Source organism: Odontesthes bonariensis, chromosome 18, assembly GCF_027942865.1.
Source record: "Odontesthes bonariensis isolate fOdoBon6 chromosome 18, fOdoBon6.hap1, whole genome shotgun sequence".
NCBI classification, from domain to species: Eukaryota; Metazoa; Chordata; class Actinopteri; order Atheriniformes; family Atherinopsidae; genus Odontesthes; species Odontesthes bonariensis.
In genome coordinates this window covers 23,481,517-23,502,173 of record NC_134523.1, presented here as the reverse complement: position 1 = coordinate 23,502,173, position 20,657 = coordinate 23,481,517, and the positions used below count along the sequence as shown (strand labels likewise).

Below are 20,657 nucleotides of genomic sequence, written 5' to 3'. Positions count from 1 at the left end.
GGCCACGAACTCAAACGGAAACTGTGGAAGTCGATGATTATGCGAGACACTGCACGCACTTGTCGATGTTTCATGTGTGAGTGAATGTGTTCTGACGAAACGGCCTGGTTATTACATCAAAGACGGCCCATTCACCCTGCTTCTGAAGCAGCTTTGCTGTGAGCTGTAATGCTGTCACAGCTGTTTACTCTGCCAGATGCATGACTGTACGCTGCTACACTCCCGGTGGATGTTTTTTTTCTTTCTGCTTTGACGCTAAGTTTTTGCTGATTTCTTCCTCAGTAATTTTCCAACAGCCAAATGAAGCGGCTCCAAATTTCCAGCGTGTGTCCTTAACTGACTGAGAAGCGTTACAGTATGAAGCCTGTTATTGCATGTGTGGACACCGTGATGCAACAACTGATAACAGATAGCTTTGCACTTATTTATTTAGGATGCCTGAATAGAAAACGTGTCTGTGTGTGAACACCTGTTTGTGATTTAAGCCTCTAATAGGATTAGTGTGTTTAGAGTTGAAACCACAGCTTTGTTTAACATGAGCTGGCAGAATTCAGAGTAAGTGAAAGGTTTCATTTTTAGGTGTCTCTTCACCACAACTCTCTGCCTCCAAAATGCTGTCAAACAGACTGAGTGGTGTCATTTTTGTCTAGAAGTTAATGTCTGACTCATAATGAGGAATGCATGCGGCGATATTTCATGGTTCTTTCTGTCAGGGCTTTTTTTTGTCTTCTTGTAATATCCTGTATAGTTATGAAGTGGAACAGGAGCAAACACTGTATAGAAAATATGATTCAGGGGGCGATTTACATAAAACAAGGAAGTCTGATGGGATATAATGTCAGAGCCAGTGGACTTTCAGCCTTTGAATCCATCCAGTGAATCCGTTTCCAGCTAAATAAGACACAGAATGCACCACAGTCGAAAACTTACTTTGCGCTAACACAAAGAAGAGGTTACGAAATGATGAAGACCTTTATTTAACCTGGAAAATACAGCTCTTGAGATTTAAAACAACTGTGTAGGAATCTTCTGGCACAGAGAGGCAGCATTTTAATCAGCAGTGGTTACACAACAGTTTAGATCCTCTATACACACAGCAATACATGTGTATGTTGTAGAGAATGAGCTGGTATCTGAGACTATCATCTATCAATATCTAAACTTTTCTCATGATTCTTTGTGAAAAAGATGATTTGATTTGATTTGTTCAGTCAAAAAGTAATTCAGTGGTTGAGAAGAGAGCTCGTTCTGAACTCATTCTCATTTTTTTTATCTTCATTTCTCCAAAAAGAACAAGACTGTCACACCAACACGTCCATGTGGAGCAAAGCTACTAAAGACATATTGATGAGCATGAGTTTTATGTTCGTTTGGCTCACGTTCAGTGGGGGAAATAAAGGCAGCGGCGCGCTGAATTCTAGTGAAGAAAACCAGGGTGTAGTTGTGTTCGGATAACACTATTATGTAAGAAATTTGATAATGCACTATGGTGGATTCTTCTGGGAAGAAGATCATATGAATTCAGAACCACTGCTTCTGTTTCTGTGTACATGGCAATGTTACAGCATGCAGTTCAGGCTTGTTATGATACTTAAGTGCTCGTACACTGAAAAAAGTGACTTCTTGGTGAAGTAAACTGTATTAGAGTAACTGTCATCATTTCTACATTTTTTAAGATTCAGTAAGAACTCGAGCTTCTTAAGTAAAATTTAAACATTTTATTAACGTAATACATGAATTATGGGGGAAGGGTAAGTTTTACTTAGGTTTCCTCATACAATTTAAATGTTTAATAGTTGTATGTCCATAAACCTAGAAATACTACATAAACTTTACTCTGAAAGTGTATCGTTAAAATCTACTAAGTTACTTCATAACAGCAAATACTACAGATATATCAAATTTGCTTAAAATTTTGAATAAAATGATGGTCCTGCCTATGGAAAACAAGTAGACTTTACCTAATTTGTTTAAATAAATATAACTTAAAACTTAGATGTAATTAAGTAAATGTTACTTAATATCTTCAAAACTGTTATGTTTTATGGTAAGTAAAATTGACTCGATACTGGCAAGTGAGTGATACTTGATATTGCAGCATTCCATATTACTTCAATCATTTGAGTGCAAATACTTACAAAGGGTTTTATAAGTAAATCTTATGAGTTGTTTTTTTCAGTGTAGTTCCGGCCACGTCAGATTTCCAGCTTACACTAAAAGGAAAAGCTTAATTGAACACAGTGCATGTGCGTGTCTCAGAGGGACAACGCTGTTTTTCATGAACAACTCATTCCTGAACGTACAGGCGTACCAGGGAAGTCCGTAACAAAAGGAAGACATGGACACACAGCATGTAGATATGAGTTTTATTAGTGGAAGTGGACTTTTTCCCGTTCCTCACACCTCACGTCACACAGGTTCAGCACCCTCCAACGTTATTTTTCAGTTCACAAGCTTGGCAATCCATCTTATTGCTACAATTCTGCTTCGCTGTCGTCTTCCCGGCAAAGTCGTGATGTGAAATCTGACACTCGGAGAGTGACTGCTCACTGAGGTCGCAGGAAAACTGGGCCAAGGTTGAAACAGCAGCCAGTGCAAAACATTTCAGCTGCTGCTCATATGCATTCAATTATGAAAACACAAGGGAGTTAATGTCTTGCTGTGATGACTCTCTGGTGCACTTTAAGTCAGATTTAATAGGGATACAGTTAGCTCTATAGTTCTTCAAATGTGACAGTACAAAGCAACTTGAAGAATAAGGACGAATAAAAGATTAAATAAAGGAAAGGTGAAAGAAAAGGCTAAATACTTTAACTTAATGGGAGTCAAATCTTCCAGGTAAATGTACCACCAAATGCATCTTATGTTTACACAGTAATGTCGGAAGTGATGAAAAAAGCCCGCTTTTCCTCATTGTTAACCTCTCACCTGAGCATAAAGCCATAAAGTGTACTGCTGTTAGTGTCTGGGTGGCAGTAAAAGTGTCTAAAGTGCCCCGACAGTCTTGATAAAGTGGATGTTTTCTCTCTAAAGACTGCAGCCCAAGGCGTCAGCCTGCTGATGTCACCACAAAGAGATTAATCTGAGTCAGACCTCTCGGTCAACTACCCTCTCCTTTTCCGACTGGAGGCCCACAGCAGGCAGGGGAAGAAAAAAAAAACACTGCATACCTCTCATTCCTTATCAGTGACCTAACACATCTAACAGACACTTCTTTTCTTTGTTTTTTTTGTTTTTTTTGAAGTTGCACAAACCGTCGGGTGCATTTTCAGACATGATCTAATCTTGATAAAAGATATTTTTTTTAGCAGACATGTCATAAATCATTAGGAAAAACCCAAGAGCTAAAAACAAAATGATCCATAAAACATTTGGGGGACTTATTCATTCTCAGGCTGATTTTTCTTTCTGTTGATTTTTTTAAACACAGCTGAAAATACTCACACATGGAGATCCATTCATTTAGCTTGGAATGTCCTCCTACGACTGAAACCAAACTAGCTTCCAACATATTTTCTTAATACAGAAGCAATGTGGTCCGTGAACACAATTTAAAAAGCCACAAAGAGTGATCACTGAACTCTGCAGTTTGACTTGGCCGTGTGAAGCCTGCAGCTCACTGTGTGGTTTTACAGCCTGGAATTTCAGCTTTATTAAGTGCAGTCCAGTTGTCAATTAAATCTCTTGTAAACCCGCAGAACATAATCTGCTCTGCAGCAAATTACAAAGTTAGCAGCTATTGCTGTAAGCGGTGGACTCACGCAGCAGTGATTTAACCCAGGAGTGAGTATGAGCTGAAAGAGTTTTCTTTCTTAAATGAATGTGTGTCCTCTGAATGTGCAAAATTCACCACTTCGTGCAGCAAAGGTGTGATTTACTCAAGTTTGAAAGAGTCCACCTTCTGTGATCCGCTCGTGTCTACAAGATTGATTAAAAACCTTGTCACAGATGAACGTGTGCAGCCTAAAATTTGAGATCATTCAGACTGTCTGCATGACAACATTGGTGCATGAATGTCATGGAGTTGCTGTATAGAACCAAGGGAACTTTGCAAATTAGAGTTCAAGTCTGTAGCTACATGTGGACGTAAAGTCAATTAATGATTGACCTGAATATATCAGTGTTGTTAAAGCAAAGGAACAGAAATAACAAAACTTATTTAAAGTTACATACCAGTGATTAAGAACTGATATTGAGTGTTCAAAGGAAGTCGAATATAAATATTAGATAATACAGTTTGGCATTGATATCCTTAATATTTGAAATCATGGGGCACTGCTGATATAAAATCCAACAGGCAAATATTAAAAGCAATGAGACAGCAAACCTGTAAATTATGGCTGATCTTCGGCACAGAAAGTGAGTCTGTCCTGACATGCAGCTTTCTGTAAAGCTGTGAGTATTATATCATTTATTCTGCTTCACTTCTTCATCAAGAGTTGTCTTGAGGACGCTGCGATCATTGTGAGCAGCTCAAACTGACAGCTCGTGTTGTTGTTCCTAAAACTTATTCTAGAATAACACAACTTTAAGCAGTTAAACTTCCGATCGATTATGTTTTTCTCATGCAGAGGCTGATCTGTTAATCTTGTGTTTATGTTTCCCAGAAACAAAAGCATATCATTGTGCAGGCTCTGTTTTTCTCTGCTCACGCCCACACTCATTCAGCCTCGAAATATGCTAACAGTAAGTCAGTATTTGACCTATTTGGTGCCTACACATTCGTCCATGACACAACGCTTTGATCTCATAACTTAACTGCAGCTCTTATCTGATTTTTAGAATGACTGTTTATGTCTGGACCACAGGATACTACCACTTATCTGATATCACTGTTAACTGAAGTGCATGTGTGCACAGTAGCATCAAAATATGACTTTCCTTTTTTTTGTGTAAGTCTTTGGGTTTCCAGCGTTGGTCAACTTGTGATTCAAGTGTTATAATGTTTTGTGGTAATGCTCCTCTGGCAGGCACTTACAATTATCCCAATTATGTCTGACAGTCGGTTTCCTTAGTTTCGTGACAAACACAGATTGAAACATTCACAGAAGCTAAATGCAGCTGCCTCAGGGTTCATCTTGTGGGTCATGAGGTCCAGAAATCAAAACATGTTTCCATTCAGTTTTGCGGTTTTCTCTCTGAATCACCCACAGTAGGGATCGTCTAAGTAGTGTTGCTTGTGAATACAGCCGTTGCCACCTGTTGTGGGACTCTCTGTACAGCTGTGTGTGCAGCTGTAAACAGCTGGATCACAGGTGGATCTAGTGCTTCCATTTGAAGGGTTGCTCTTCGTTAATTGTGACAGATAACACTTTTATGAGGCCAAAGCATAATTCTGAGACTAATTTCTTTGTTTTGTTTTTTGTCTCTGCAGTAATTCACGTGTCCATCCCTTGTCTATTCCACCTGCTGCTATTGACTGAGCTGTTTGTCCATTCATCATCTCGTCCCACCCAGAGTAGCTCCCTCTGTGGAATGTTTGGATCAATGATCCATCAGGTGGACCAGTTGAAAAACTTTTTCAAAATGCACGGCTTGGTAAGATTTCACTTCGTACTAACTCATCTCACCGATCATACGTTCACATTTTATTTTAACCTTCACAGAATTTTATAAGAGTTAATCAACATAGTACTGTCCTTTAACCCCATAAATGTATATCTATAGTTCTATGTGGGAATATATTTTTGATCTAACCTTTGATTATTGTGTTGTTTCCACAGACGGATGAGGAAGTCATAAACTTTGCTGGTGTGGAACACAAACTGGAAAGTCTTCCTTCCATACAACACACAGCTGCTCATTTCAGCTCATTCAAGGTAACCATAAAGTTTCAGAAATCAAGGAATACATCTAAAGATTGCAGAAATATGCAAGACAAAAGCTCATTGAGTTGTGGAATCTGTCTGTTTCGTGTGCCTGCAGGTAAATGAGTCACTCGCTCTGCTGTACGTGTACGCCCAGTCCTTCAGACTTCACGTCAGCTGGTTAAAAACTGCTAAAGAAAATGCTAGCTTGCCCTCCCAGGCAGTTGAGGGAACCAGCACTCACCTCCTGCACCTGTCCAACATGATCAAAACATCTCTTCACCAGGTGAGTGGAGCAGTATAGCTCCCTTTATTTGATTGGATTGTGTTAAACATTATAAACAAACAAAAGCATGAAAGGAGTTTACAAGCAGACACTCTGAAGAAATACAACTCAAAGTTAGAAAAAAGTAGAAAAATGAAAATTCTCTAAATTTACCTCATTTACAGTCTAAGAAATATCAAGATCACCTCAAGTAAAAGTAATTCAATAAATAATTCAATGAAGTAATCTAAATATATCTAAAATATTCCTTCTTGCCAAGAAAAATGTAACTAAATATGATGGAAATTTGCAAAGAAGAGTAAGAAAAATAATAAATATCTGGCACTGTACTGCTAAAAATGATTATTTGTGCACAGCACATTGGAAGATTTCAAATTTAAAGTTGGGCCAATGTATAAAGAGCTGTCACAGATTTATAACCAAAAGAAAAGCTCTTTGTGAGTTCCTGTGATTTCACCATTCCTATTTTCCCTCTGTCTCTTTAGATCAGTGAAGAGGTTCCTCAGTTGACACCACCCTCCTTCCCTGCCATCTCTGCCACCTTTGATGTTCTCAGGTTTTCTGTAGAAATCTCTGAACGGTTACAAGTGTTTTGTAACTGGTCAAAAAGGATGTTACGGCACTTCCAGCGACAATCTCGCTGCCCCAAACATTAACCTTACCGTGTAAACCTTCATGACAGAACTTCTAATGTCTTCCCACAAAACCACTGAAAATAGACGGCAGAGAGTTGGCCAATGTCCAGCTTTGCTCCTGACAAAACTATTTCAACCACAACTGGATGGATTGTCTAAAAAAAATGTTATTGTTACAATATATGCCCCCAATAGATAAAGAAAAATGATACATTTTGTGTAAAATGTTCAACTTGTCCAATATCTTGTCCAATGAAATACCTGCAAAGCTGTTATTCACTGGGTAACTAAACTTTGTGTTTAGTGCTAATTAGCCAGTTAGCGTGCTAATATGCTAAATTAAGATTGTGAAGCTAACATGAATTGTACAGAGCTTGGCAATATGACGTTTCACAGTGTGACTTCGGCATTGTTATAGTCATGTTATAGTCACAACATCAACTTAAAATGTTGTTTTCTGTCTGCAAATATTATGTTAGAATCATAATTTTCCCAGCACTGTGTTCATATTCAAATAACCATTAGCTAGCGTAAATGCTAGATTTGCAGAAGTACCTATAGGCACTGAAACCACACATAAGATGGGCAAAAAAATATTAGGGAACATTACTGGAAATAGGCTGTCTGGATTGCATATCCATTTCTCTTTTGGTATTTTTTTCTTTTTTAAGGATGTACCAAGTTTATCATGCGGTTAATATTTTCATTGTAGCACTTCTTAGCATCCAGTAGGAGTTTATCTTTGTATGATTCCCTCTTTGCAGCCTGGTTTCATGAAAAGAGCAAAAGGATAATGTGCCAAGTCCGATCATTGAAAAACGCATATTGCGTTTCCGCGTGTCACTGCACTCTGAATGAAACACTCTGCAGGCTGTCATGAAATAGCAAATGAATAACATGCCAAGTCATTCCACATGCTCTGATTACAGATCTTTATCGGTTATTTTATTGTGTGTGGAATGACAGGATCACACCTTACCCTGTACCTTAACCATTTGGAGACTCATTTTAAGCACATAAAATTTTTTATTTGTTTAAATGAAATGCAAAAGAGTGCCTGAATTGGTGTGCTATTCAAACACCTTTATCATAACATCACATTGGATTTTGAACATGGGTTGTGCGAGCAGTGCAAAAAGCATCTGTTGGATTACACTGTGACGTCGGTTGCCAGGTTTTATGGCATTTGACTTAAAGCTTCCCTGTAGATAGATTACAACATTTTAAAGTGACTAGCATGAGTTTCAGTTTTTGTTTACACATAACGTGTCTAATCACATGCATTTTGGAGATAATTTGCTACAATGTTTACAAAAGATTTCTCTTTCAGCAGGTTGTCATATGAACTATTTAAAGAAAAAAATAAGCAGAATGTAGGCTTGTCTTGTGTGTTTGAGACAAAAAGCGTATGCCACATTTTTCATGTAGCCTTTTGAAATGTACTGATGCACTGTATTGAGGTACTTTCACCTGTTACCTTTACTTCCCATGAGACTGTTTACACTCACAGTGCCTGCTAATTGTTGACTGGCTCGATGAGCTTAATGTCATGAAAACATTGTGGAACAACTTTTTTTTTTAATGACTATTATTATTATTTTTTATTCTATTTGCAATGCTATTTATGATCTTTTTATATGTATTTGAACCTGTTTAGTTTGGGATGCAGGCATCCCACTTTTTTCTATGGATATTGTATTATGTAATATTTAATAATATTAATAATAATGTATTGTCATGCGATATTGACCTATATAGTGCTATTTATACTTTTTTATGTCTAGTTTTTGTATATTTAACATCATTAATAAAGTCTTACAGTGAAATGTTGATGTGATTGTTTCAGAATGGTAAATAGTATGAATGCACCGATATATCAGCCTAACATTGGTGTCGGTCAATGTTCAGCTTGTTGACCGCAATCAGCCTATCAGGGAAAAGAGATAAAGCGATAACTAATATGAGCAATTAGCCTGATGGCAGGCATACAGCTCAAGATGTCTGAAGAATAAAGCCTAGAATAATAGATAGCTGATTATTAAGTATTAAATTAAGTCAAATTAGTGTTTCATGTGTAAAAAATTGCACATATTGAAAAAGAGAAATCTATTTCTCTGAAGAACTGTGAAGCCAAGGGTCCTTTTTAAAAAAAAAAAAAAATTTCCTGTCATGCAGACAGTCTGAATGATCTTTCTGGATTTTTTGGATGAGTCTAAAATCCTGATCCCACGATACAGCGGAGTAGATGTTTAAGATGAGTGACTCTGACCCCAACACTGTAATGCTTTAATAGCCCGACCACAAAGCATTATCCAGTCTCTTATCTATGCTGCCATCTAGCTGAGTGTCTGCATTTTCCCCCGGAATTTGTTTACATTTGTTAAAAGTTTTAAATGTGGCAGCGCAGATGTTGAAGAGTTTACGCGGCAACTCCGAGAATCAGATATATGCTAGGTGGATTAAAGGGCCAAGTTAATGATGCTGCTCTGCAGTTGTTAGGAGACAGCATGTGCATGTATTTCCTGTTTTGAGTTTTAAAGAGCCAACGTGGCTGTTCATGGGGTGCACAACTGCTCATAGAACTGAAGTTAGAAGAGTAAGTATAGGTCGGGTCCGGTTAAATTAAGCCCCGCTCTGATAATGTGGCTCATTAAACTGATCCGTCTGCCAGCTTCCTCAGTGGACACACCTCCAGCAACACAGGGCAGATATTTTGAAGCCACATTTGATATACTTTTATTGTTTTACTCGATCGTGTTTGTTTGGGGGCGATAGATAACATGCTTTTCTGTTGTTTATTTTTACTTTTCTTCAAATTTAAAGGTCCAGTGTGCAGGTTGTAGTGACATCTAGTGGCACAAGTTGCAACCAACTGAATAGTCCCAATCTGCATTAGCTGCAAATAGCAAAAAAAACATGAGAGGCCTTCTTTAGCAGCAATGTTTGCTTTGTCCCTTCTGGGCTACTGTAGTAAAATGTCTCCGCTGTTAACAACCCACAGTGTCATTAGACATAAAATACAGTTATTCTTATTTTTATACGTTTTTACATTAATGAAAAAATACATTTTTTGCACACTTGAACTTCAAGTTTAAGCACGTTTATTTTAAACATGATGTATTACGGCGATGAATCATTGGGAAGTGACATATCCATAAACTACAGTGTTTATAGTTACGTCATAACAAGTTGACAGCAAGAACTGTGCTGTAAAAATTCTTCTAGCACTACAAATGACAGGAACCATTACTGTCAAACTTAAAGGAAACATTTGTAAAAGTGCTGAGGTAAACGGCATCTGCACATGGCTGAGTGACACACGAGTGGGATGAACACGGCTGTTCAGCCGCGGACTGAATGAGTGAACCAAAGTAACACAGCGACTTGCATAATGTCTGCGTGTTGACATGTGTTCTCAGACCGATGATCTCACACACAGACAGACTTTCGTTGTAACTAATGCCGACCTCCGGGGTAAGATGTGTACAGCATGTGTGGACTGTGGTAATTGGTGGCAGCTGAGAGTGGGATCTGCAAACCACAGGAGGTCTGGGTGTTAGAGGAAAATCCCTCGACTGGACACTGAGTGAGAGATGGAGATTCATAGAGAGATGCTTGTGTGTGCAGAGTGATGTGGTACGATCTGCTGACTGGAAGATCTTCAGCTAAAAACAAACGACATGAGAGGGCTTTTCATTTGAGAACAACCTATGCAGCAATAGACGGATTAAAAACAATGCTTGGACTTTTACTTTTAGCTATTTATAGATTTTCATTATACAACATGTTTGTTCTGTTGATAGACAACACTGTTTACTGCAGTTTACAACAAGACTGGATGCAGAGAAAAACCGATGGAGCATGAAAGAGCTGCTGATTATGCTTCAGATCAGTCACTTTTGTGATATTTATGCAGAAGTGTGCAGCTCGACACTCGTTGGCTGAATAACAATAGATCCACTGTATTTTGAATCATCTCATTCTGGATTAAATGCACAAACATTTGACAGCATAAATCCTGAGAATATAAACAATTTATGATATCAATACTTAGTTAATTACTAATACTTAATAAGTAATTATACTTTCAAATAAAAGACGTTTCTGGAAATCAAGGAAAATGAGATTTTTGATGCTGTGAATTATTATCGTACTTTATTTGTAAGAGAAAAAAAATACAATTCCAAAAATCCACCAAGCTGGGTGCTGGATGAATGAAAAGCAGAGTTTAAGAAAGAACAAATAGATCCATTTGTTATTTTTTTATCTGCTGAATGAGATAAAGCTGGTAAGTAAAACAGATGGATGACTTCTAAACTAATATCATCTTCGAAAACTATCCGTCTAATTGATTCAGTTCAGGGTCACGGGCTAATGGAGGTTATGCAGGCCGCCTTTGTACAAAAGCTGCGGTACACCTTGGACAGGTCGCCACTTTATCACAGGGATAAAACCATGCACATTTCTATCTATTGCTTGGGGACAATTTGGAGTCAGCCGGTGTACCTGGAGAGAACCCACACATGCACGGGGAGAACATGCAAACTCACAACCCGCAGCCCAACATCCAAAACAGAAAGTGAAGCCAAAAACTTAAGCTTTTATTTTTCTATTTCTATCTTGGTTCCAGAAAATATAGAACTGCAAAACATACACGAATTCCTCACATCTGATAAAGACAAATAGAAGCTGAACCCTAACCAGTGGAGGGAAGGAGGTAACACACTCTCAATTGAATACAAATCCAAACAAAGATGCATGACACCCTTCAGGATCCGCCCTTCATGCAGCAGCTGAGGGAGGACCGGGGGGGGGGGGGACAGATCCCTTTGAGATAAAAGTTGCAGCTGAAGAAGATGTGAAAACCTCCGATGAACCAGTCAGACAGTCCGGAGTGTCGCAGACTGCATCCAAACCCTGACTGCAGCAGAGTGAGAGCCCACAGTTATCTTCTGCAGGTTGAAAGAAGATACAGAGAAGAGGATTTCCTGACTGGTGCACCTGCTGAGGGAAAGGCAGTTTGGTGATTTATGTCAGACGGCTTTCTAACGTAGGAGCACCACCGCTGAACTGCAGCAAAATGACAGTAAGTGAGAGCAGGAGCAGGGATTCCCTCGCTGCGCCCAAACCGACACCACAAATGTTTTCACAGGCGAAAGGGACATTTCACCCATTTTATCAAAAATAATGCTTGTTGATAGTTGATATTCAGGACTTCTGTCTCCATGATGTAGATTTTCACACATCACATTCAGAAACAATGAAAATGATCCTGGAAGGAGGCTTCAGTGGGCAGATTTGTCACATCTGCCCAATCAAACCAAACCTAGCTGCATGGTGGACGTCACATAATCTGTGACAGAAGAAAGTAAGACTCCTGTAAAGTGGGTGAACTGATTTTTTCTAATAAGAATCAATAACTTGTTGAAGAATAATGAGACACAAATAGCTGTCACAGATAATATTTGGTCTGATATGGAGAAAACGCTGCTCAGAAGCATTTTTATGCACATTTGAATTGTATTTTAAAGACATTTTCTTACACTATAACCTTCTACTGTAATGATTGAGTTATTTTGAAAGCATCCAAATGTAACATCTGCAGGTCACAACTGTATTAGTCATTTAGTACTAGTGAATATCATACTGCTTTTGATGTTTTCGACCAGTTGTGCAATGTTGTCTTTTGATGTTGTAGATTAAATCAAGATCAAATGAAATTTTATTGTCGTATAGGTTCATATCAGAAGCGAAAGAGAAATAGTCTTGCGGAGCTCCATAAAACACTCAGTAGTTGTGCAGCCATGGTACAAACAATAGTGGACAGTTCAGGTTAGCTAAGCAGATTTAACAGTCCAGCAGCTTGAGAATGAAAACTGTTGAGCTTTTTCGTGGTTCTGCATTTACAAGATTTTAGATCAAGAAACCCCAAAATGATGGGTTTGATGGTAAATTAATGATGGTTGGAAATCATTTGTTAAATAATAGATTTTTTAATAATATTTTTTTTGTTAATAGGAACTATTTGATATTTTGCATCCAGAAATGATTTATATTTTGGTGTTTTTCTTTATTTTCACGAGTATAATAGCATGAGGATTGACTGGAAAAGTTCCTAGACTGATTATACATCACAGAACGTTTTAACTGAAGTAAAAAAAATGCCATTTACCTTGATGGACGGCGTTTTAAGAGCCACAGTGGGTTGACTTCTTTATGTGTGCCGTCGCTGACAAGTGTGTGTTTGTTCAGATACACTTCTGAGCACAGTGAGACCTCTTGTCATTCACCACTCTGGTGTTTGTGGTCTGCAGAGATTCATCCCCTTGTAGAGAACCAGCTCATTAATCTCAAACACACCACTTCCAACATTGTGTGTCTTATGTGAGCGCTCAGCCCGCCGTGCAGCTGAAATGCTCGTTGGAGAGTTTGTCTGATCCTGCTGAGACTGGTGCCTCCTCCTCTTACACTCGCCTGAATCTGACCAACTCTGAGCACGTCAGCTATGCTGCTCACTGAACACCCTCCTAAACCCTGATCCCTCTCACTGCTGGCCTCTTTGGATTTTACTCTCACTGTAAGAAACGCTTCCACGTATCTCAGCAGGAATCTTCATGCTCTGCTTCCTGAACTTTGTTATTCACCTGAAATTCACACATTTTGAGCAAAATCACACATCAGCAGCCTTATTGAAATAGTCGTAGCTATTTTAGTCACGACTACCTCCAAATTCAACAAACATTGATTATAAAAAGCCCATCAAATAGCTTTACTATAGGTCTCAAACTATGTATAAAGTAAATGTAAAGATGGCCCTGCTATTAAAAACTTTCCCCCAGAATTACTCAGTAATCAGGGCACAACCCAGACGTTTAGAGGGTTCAATTTACACTTGGACCACCGCTTCATGCAGTATATTTGCTCACTTATCACATGTGCACTCCTGCTGCAACGGCAGCATAAATATCAGAGTATTTTCCAATGAAATCACAGGATCAGGTGTGAACTAGCAAACTCATTTGGAGTTCATTTCTTTGCAAGGGTTGTTTAGAGCTTATCTTACAATATCCTGAAAGTTTATTATAAAGACTTTCCATGCCTGGAAAACATTTTAAGGAATTACAGAATCAAACAATGAATTAACAAATTTATGATGGGTACAAAAATCTGCCCATGTTGGTCAGGAAATCTGCGAAATGAGTCGTTATCTCAGAAGCAGTTTGTGTGAACAAAGCCTCGCTGAGGATTTCACAGCCTCTGCATGAAGTATGTTCACTTCAAAATTGTTTGTTAATGATCTGTAATGAGCTGCCGCCTGTTTGGATCTATACGGCGACACCGAATCTAATCCCGGACCCCCGTGGGTGGGTGGGTGGGTGGGGGGCAGCTGTAGTGGAAACATCAACAAACAAAACAAAGATCAGCATGTGTGCGACAGGACTTTATGAGGCTATTAAAAGGCTTGTTTATACCACAGGATACATGTTGTCAACATCACCATGACGACAATCATCCCTGTAAGTGTTGTGTTACATTCCTAAAAACCTACAAGGGATTCAATTGGGAAGAGAAAAGCAATCATTCAGAGCAGTATCAGTGTCCCGCTGTTGAGGCTTGATTGAGTTATGGTTGCATCGGACATGTGAAACCTGATCGTTCATGCTCTCACAATTTCTGGGTCTCTCGTCATCAGCCATCTTTTTCACAGTTTCCATAGTCTGCATCCACAAAGAATGCCAAGAAAATGATATGTCCTTCATGCAGATGACTTAAGCCACCACATCACAAACGGATTTAGTCATTTCTCAGTTGCTTTTAGCCCAGATGATTTACAAGTGAGAGCAAACATTCAAGCATTATGAAACTCTGGTTGAAACTTTAAGAGCTAAATCATTTTAAATCGATATTAATGGCAAAGTACAAGCAGAGCAGGTACAGTTTTTTCTATCTGAGCTGACAAAGGAACAACTGAAAACCAGGAGTATAAATGCAGAGGGAGGGATGAGGGGACTGGAATCAGGTGAGAGTTAATGAGCAAAAGAAACCAGGTGTCACACAGTAAAAGAAATTAAACTCAACGGAATAAACAGGGGAAAGGGGGAAGCTCTTTAAGATAAAACAGGAAGTAACCGTAACACAAAAATCCAAGGACCATGACAATATGCTCCTTTTGATGTCAAATTCATGTGACAACAAACTTTGGGTTGGCCTCACTTTACCTTTACAAGCAAACAGATTTGCAGATTTTTTTTAATTCTATTTTTTAATGGGACATTGATCAAGATCCAGTTGGTGAACACAGTCTGTTGGTCACAAATATTTTCTGCCCAAATGATGAAGGTTATGCCACACAGGCCTTGCATGTGAGCAGATGCAGCTGCCGTAAATTCAGCTAAAAACAACAGCTTAACCGATGCTTCACCACAAAGGATACAGGAGGTTTGAGGTAGAAGATTTAGTAACACAGACGCTGACACTGCAGAAGTTTTTATCACAGATTTAGTCTTTATTTGAAGATCTTTATCCCCCTTTCTGCTACTTTGAAAACGTACACCTACCAATGTTATGCGAGTGGCCTCGGTTAAATCTTTGCTTTGTGTGAAATAGCCTTTTAATAGCCTGCATGCATAAATACAACTGGACACTCTGCTGTTTGATCTTTTTTTAAATTTCCAAAAACAAGACTCACATGTGGTCAAAGCGCTCTGGAAATGAGGGAGAAGCAGGAATTAAGTGACATCGAATGAAAGCGTAAAGGGAAGACCGGAACAAGTCCTAGCTGACTATTGCAGTTTGCACCAGCTGTGATGTCATAGTTTGGTGGTTTGTGCCTTAAAACACCAAAAAGACCCAAAATGTACTCTTTATCGTTTAGGTTATTTCCTCAGGCTGTTGTTCGAACCGTGAGATTTCTTTGTTCCTCGCTTGAGGAAGCTAAAAAAAATGCAACAACTACACAACTCATATCAGATGAGGGATATCGTTTTTTAAGTAATGAACCATAAAAGTAAACGAAACCACATGAGAAGTTCCAGAGAAGGTCTATTTCTGTCCAGTGATGGAGCTCAAGGTAAGAGAGAGGCACACCGACTGATTCTGTGTGCTTTATTTGCTGAGGTACCTTGATTAGATACATCAGGAGGTGTGTCCTATTTCCAGCAGGACTTAGTTTAAAAACTCGAGATTTGATCAGAGTAGCTCGAACAAAGTGGAACCGCAGTCATTTAACTCCAGTATTTGTGTGTCCAGGCTGCCACAAAGCTTCTGGATGAGATGTGCCATCTGACGGCTCAGTCGCTGACAGACATGGACACATCGGAGATCTTCCAGCTCATAAAGCTACTGGGCGAAGGCTCGTATGGAAAAGTCATGCTGGCTGTTCACAAGAAGAGAGGTGAGGAAGTTCGATTACAAAATAATTAGAAGAGGCCGCAAGAGGCCGGGCAAACACACGAGTTATTGTCTTTCCCTCGAACGCTCCAGGTACTCCAATGGCTTTGAAGTTCTTCCCTCGTGAGTCCACCTCGCTTTTCTCTTTCCTGAAAGAGTACAACCTCTCTCTGTCGTTCTGCACCCACCCATCTCTGACCAGAGCCCTGGGAATCGCCTACACCACACCTTCCCACTACATCTTCGCTCAGCAAGCAAGCCTCTATGGTGACCTCTACGACATCATCATGCCTGAGGTATACAGATACTCACACTGAGGCATTATGTGTCCTGAATGATGTATTCAGGACTAATAAAGACTGAAGAATAACTAATGAGACGTCTTGGATCTGGTTTGCAGTCAGAAATATAAATGAGAGAGAACTGAAGAAATGTGCCAGCTGTTGACATTTAAACAGATTCCTGTCTGGTGCCTGTTCTCCAGGTGGGTATGGAGGAGGACTGCTGCCAGCGGGTGGTGTCCCAGCTGTGTGGCGCTCTCTCCCACCTGCACTCCCTTGGTTTTATTCACAGAGATCTCAAACCAGAGAACGTCTTCCTGTGCGACTCCGCCTGCCGATGGGTGAAACTCGGAGACTTTGGCATGGTCAGCACAAAAATATGTTCAATCAACGGTTAAATGATGGCATTTCTGAGTAATCCATTCTTAAATCTAGCACTGTTTGGTATGTCTGTTGACAATGCTGAGACGACCTTGACTGAAAGTGGCACATAAACTGATATTTTTTTTTTAAATTATTATTATTATTTGTTTTATTTATTTTATTATTATTTTTTTAGTCATTTATTATTATTATTATCATTAGTTAGTAGTAGTATTTTTTATTAGAATTTGTATTATTATTGTTGTCGTTAATATACAATCATTGTAAATATTAATCATTTTTTTGAGCTACTTGACTAATTTGAATTTCCCCCATTGGGGGATGAATAAAGTATTTTTCTATTTCTATTTCTATTTCTATTTACCACAGGTGAAGGCAAAGGGAACCAAGGTCCCAGAGGTCTGGTACAGCTCCCCTTACTGCACTCCTGAGGCTGAGATTGCACGACAAAACGAGGACAGCTGGAGCAGCATCAACGATGGGAACGGTGGCTTTAAAGAGGACGAAGAAAAGAAGAAGAAGAAGAGAATTTGGGTGTCTGTGGAGCCGAGTACAGACAGCTGGGCACTGGGCATCCTGACGTACGCCATGCTCACCGGCAGTCACCCCTGGGCTGAGTCAGTCAGCGACTGTCGCTCATACCTGAAATATCAAGAATGGTTTGACCAAGCTAAAGGCCCCAATGATGAACTGGACGTGTGGGCCGAGCCACAAACGGAGAGCACACAGGGTGCCACTGATTTAAGCCAAACAGGACAGAAGGACCAAACTCCCACTGCACCTCAGTTTGCATGCTTCACCCAGTTAGCCTGCTCCTTCTTCCAAACGCTCCTCAACCCGACGCCACAGCTTCGTGGACGACCCGAGGATGCGTTGAGTTACCTCGGAGCGGACTGGATGATGGAGAAGGAGAGGATGAGGCTGGATGAGGAGAGGAAGAAGAGTAGCGGGAAGGATGCAATCAGATGCATGAAAGAGATGGAGGGGCGAGGAGAGCGGTGAGAAAAGACAATTCATTGAAACAAAGCAGAGAGAGACTGTTGACTTCAGATAAAACTGTATGAAGGTTTGTATTTTTTCTAGGTTTTAGTACAAAAGAATGTATTTCAGCCCAAATCTACATGAAAACATGGCATACGTATATTTGTCTATATTTCAAGAATGTACAAGTAGAAGAGTCACAATAAAAGGGGCTGAAATGAGAAGCAAATGTTTTTTTGCTTGTTGTTTTGTATGTGATATAGTGTAATGTGATGCCAACCTGCAACCATGTACAGGATTTACCAATATCTCAGCCAAGCTGTTGTTTTTTATCCCTAACCCCAACCACATGCTTTTTTAAAGACCTGAACCTAACAAACTACAACTAACACTGAGGTCTTTGAGCCCAATTAGATGTGATTGGGTTTGGATTACACTGTTCACCTCCTCCTGTCTTCTCTAAGCATTTTGGAACATGTTATAGTTTTATAAAAGCAGTTTCATATAAAGCAAAATGTAGGTGAGTTGTGATCTCATGAGCAGTTTTCAATTTTGGAGCCAAATAGGTGATGTGCTTTTGCAATTTTTGAGCATCTGTACTGAAAAGAAATGCTCTGTTTTGCACTCTGGACCGACGTACAAAAGATATGAAACATTCTGGACCGAGACTGGACGGTACAGGCCTTTACTAACTGTTTACCCAAGTCATCAGGCAATAATCAATAAATAATCTTTGGTTTCAGCTTTTCAAAGACCTCTAAGTACTGTGAAAATTTGATATATTTGGGTTTAAGGATGTTGGTCTCACATGAAAATTGCAAATGTGGCCTTGTGCTTTCAGAAAATGTTTTCACTATCTTTAACCAGACAAATGTCTTTTCTTTAACTTAAGTAATTCTCATTCTACCTAACCTGAAAAAAAGGTATTTCCTGTGCCGAGCCCAGTGGTTGGCTGTGTTCGAAACCGCCTACTTTTCCTACTATTCCTACTAGTCATACTTTTTTAAGTTCCCGGATGTACACTAGATGCATACTAGATTCGCCGAAATGTTGAGTATTCATCATGAGGTTACTTGTCACACTCAAACTACCCAAGATGCAACGTAACGTGACGTCGCCCATCGCCATTTGAACGGTCAAATTCCGTTAACGGGACGAGAGCAGTCAAAACGGCGAAACCGGAAGTGCGTTGCTCACAGCGGCTAGCTTTACTAGCGGCGAATTCGTGGGAACAAAATTGTAAATAGCCGGTATTTTGTCAGATTTTCAACACCTTGGGGGTCTAAATGACTACTTTCTCGCCTGAAAATGTTTCAAATGTTGCTAAAGTTATATATTTACAGAGTTTATAGCTTAAGCGAAATCAGCTTTTCAGGCCGGCTGATTTCGGCTCGGGCAGGAGTGAAGTGCACTGTGTGTAAACGCTCTGCATACTGTCTGATCGATGAGTGTGCCGTTTTCAAATATGTAGTATGTAGTAGGCGGTTTCGAACACAGCCGTTGTTATTCCTAAACCTAATCAAATACTGTTCCAAGTTAATCTTGATCTCAGTTTTCATATTTCTAAATCCAAGGACGTTTTACTCTTTCAGCCCACATATGAGAAACTTCTGAAATAAACACTCCAGAATGAAAATAGAATCAGGGGCACTGGTGCCGTGGGGCACCTTGTGTGCTGAATTAAGATGCATTGGCTTTGAAAGCAGCAGTATTTGATGCTCTGGGGATGAGAACAGCTGGGCTGATTATGCCAACATCTGGCTCATCTGGGCTTTTATCACAAGTGTTTTGACCAAATTTCTTTTGCAACAATGAACCTGCAATTAATGTACAAACTTATTATTTTTTAAGATACTTTTTGTTAATTTGACTCTTAGTAAGAAAGGACAGGACATCATGATTTAACAAGTAGATGACCAAAAAGACGTACTTGGCCTTTATTTGGGCTGTAGAGTGAAACTAACATTTATAAATTCAAGCAACAAAAATGTTCAAAAATCCATTCTGATACTTGCATTAACTGGTCATTATTAGTACTGTTAGACCCAAACAGTCTCTATATGTTACAGAGTGAACCATCAGGTTTTGTGGGGCAAAAGCCACAGAAATGGCAGGTGGTGAATTGAGTGCAACACTGATGAAAACAGTCGCCTCCCACAAGTTAAACCTCTTCAAACGTTGGGAAAGAAACTTTGGAAAAAACCCTTGTTAAATGAAAATGACATGGTTTATGGGAAATCAGTGTTTTGGAAACCGTGGGAGGCTTACAGCTGTTTCCATCACTTTGAATAATCCAAACCATTAGTTACAGCAAATGAATGGATCTCGAATTTCAGATCGAATGTTACTTAAAAACAGGCTGCAGGTCTGAGGATTATTTTTTGTTTATTTATGCTTTATTGCTGCTATGTCCTTGTAAAAGATACTTAGTCTTTAGCACACTGGAGCTATATTTGGGTCTGGACTTTGGAGAGTATAATACGGGGGCCATTTATAGCTACGTACACTGCAGTGGTGCCCTAGCCATCAACATGTCTGGGTCAAGTTTAGATACAACCACAGCGGGTGATCTAACTTGGCTTTAGAGGAGTTTTAAAAATGGTACAAACAACCTTACTTTTCCACTTTGAAAGTTATTGTCAGTGTAAAACCTTTAGCTTACACAACTTTAATCTTTTTTTTACATGTAAGCTCTTGGCTGTGTTGTAGCATTGTGCTACAGGAATGGTCGAATGGTTCTCAGTGTACTATCTTTAATGCTTTGGATGCAGTAATGCTACAATATAAAACACATTATGTATGTATATGCACTTATTGTATGGACATTTGGAGTTCATTAAGTGGACTTTTTGGTGCAATAAAATTCACTCTTTCTGACAAAGCTTTCATTTTC

At 39.3% G+C, this 20,657-nt stretch overlaps 2 protein-coding genes across 2 annotated transcripts in view; both read left to right on the top strand.

The window, feature by feature from the left end:
- The window catches only part of LOC142367367 (uncharacterized), a 30,823-nt gene extending 23,830 nt beyond the window's left edge, over positions 1 to 6,993 (top strand). The window contains exons 6-9 of the mRNA XM_075449338.1: positions 5,375 to 5,538; positions 5,724 to 5,819; positions 5,926 to 6,093; positions 6,579 to 6,993. Of these exons, the coding sequence (XP_075305453.1) occupies positions 5,375 to 5,538; positions 5,724 to 5,819; positions 5,926 to 6,093; positions 6,579 to 6,749 (599 nt within the window). The 3' untranslated portion in view covers positions 6,750 to 6,993. The remainder of the gene's footprint in view (positions 1 to 5,374; positions 5,539 to 5,723; positions 5,820 to 5,925; positions 6,094 to 6,578) is intronic.
- Positions 6,994 to 11,579: 4,586 nt separating this feature from the next.
- LOC142367472 (serine/threonine-protein kinase SBK1) lies at positions 11,580 to 19,176 on the top strand. The gene is made up of 5 exons (XM_075449445.1): positions 11,580 to 11,814; positions 15,978 to 16,122; positions 16,212 to 16,414; positions 16,603 to 16,764; positions 17,153 to 19,176. The coding sequence occupies exons 1-5, from the start codon at positions 11,809 to 11,811 to the stop codon at positions 17,783 to 17,785; spliced, it is 1,149 nt and encodes a 382-aa protein (XP_075305560.1). The 5' UTR covers positions 11,580 to 11,808; the 3' UTR covers positions 17,786 to 19,176.
- Positions 19,177 to 20,657: the final 1,481 nt, after the last annotated feature.

Bases quoted from the DNA above. Each gene is read 5' to 3' on its own strand.
- LOC142367472 (XM_075449445.1), top strand. The intron at 16,123-16,211 runs GTGAGGAAGTTC...CGAACGCTCCAG, and splicing joins GGCTGTTCACAAGAAGAGAG to GTACTCCAATGGCTTTGAAG. The intron at 16,415-16,602 runs GTATACAGATAC...CCTGTTCTCCAG, and splicing joins ACGACATCATCATGCCTGAG to GTGGGTATGGAGGAGGACTG.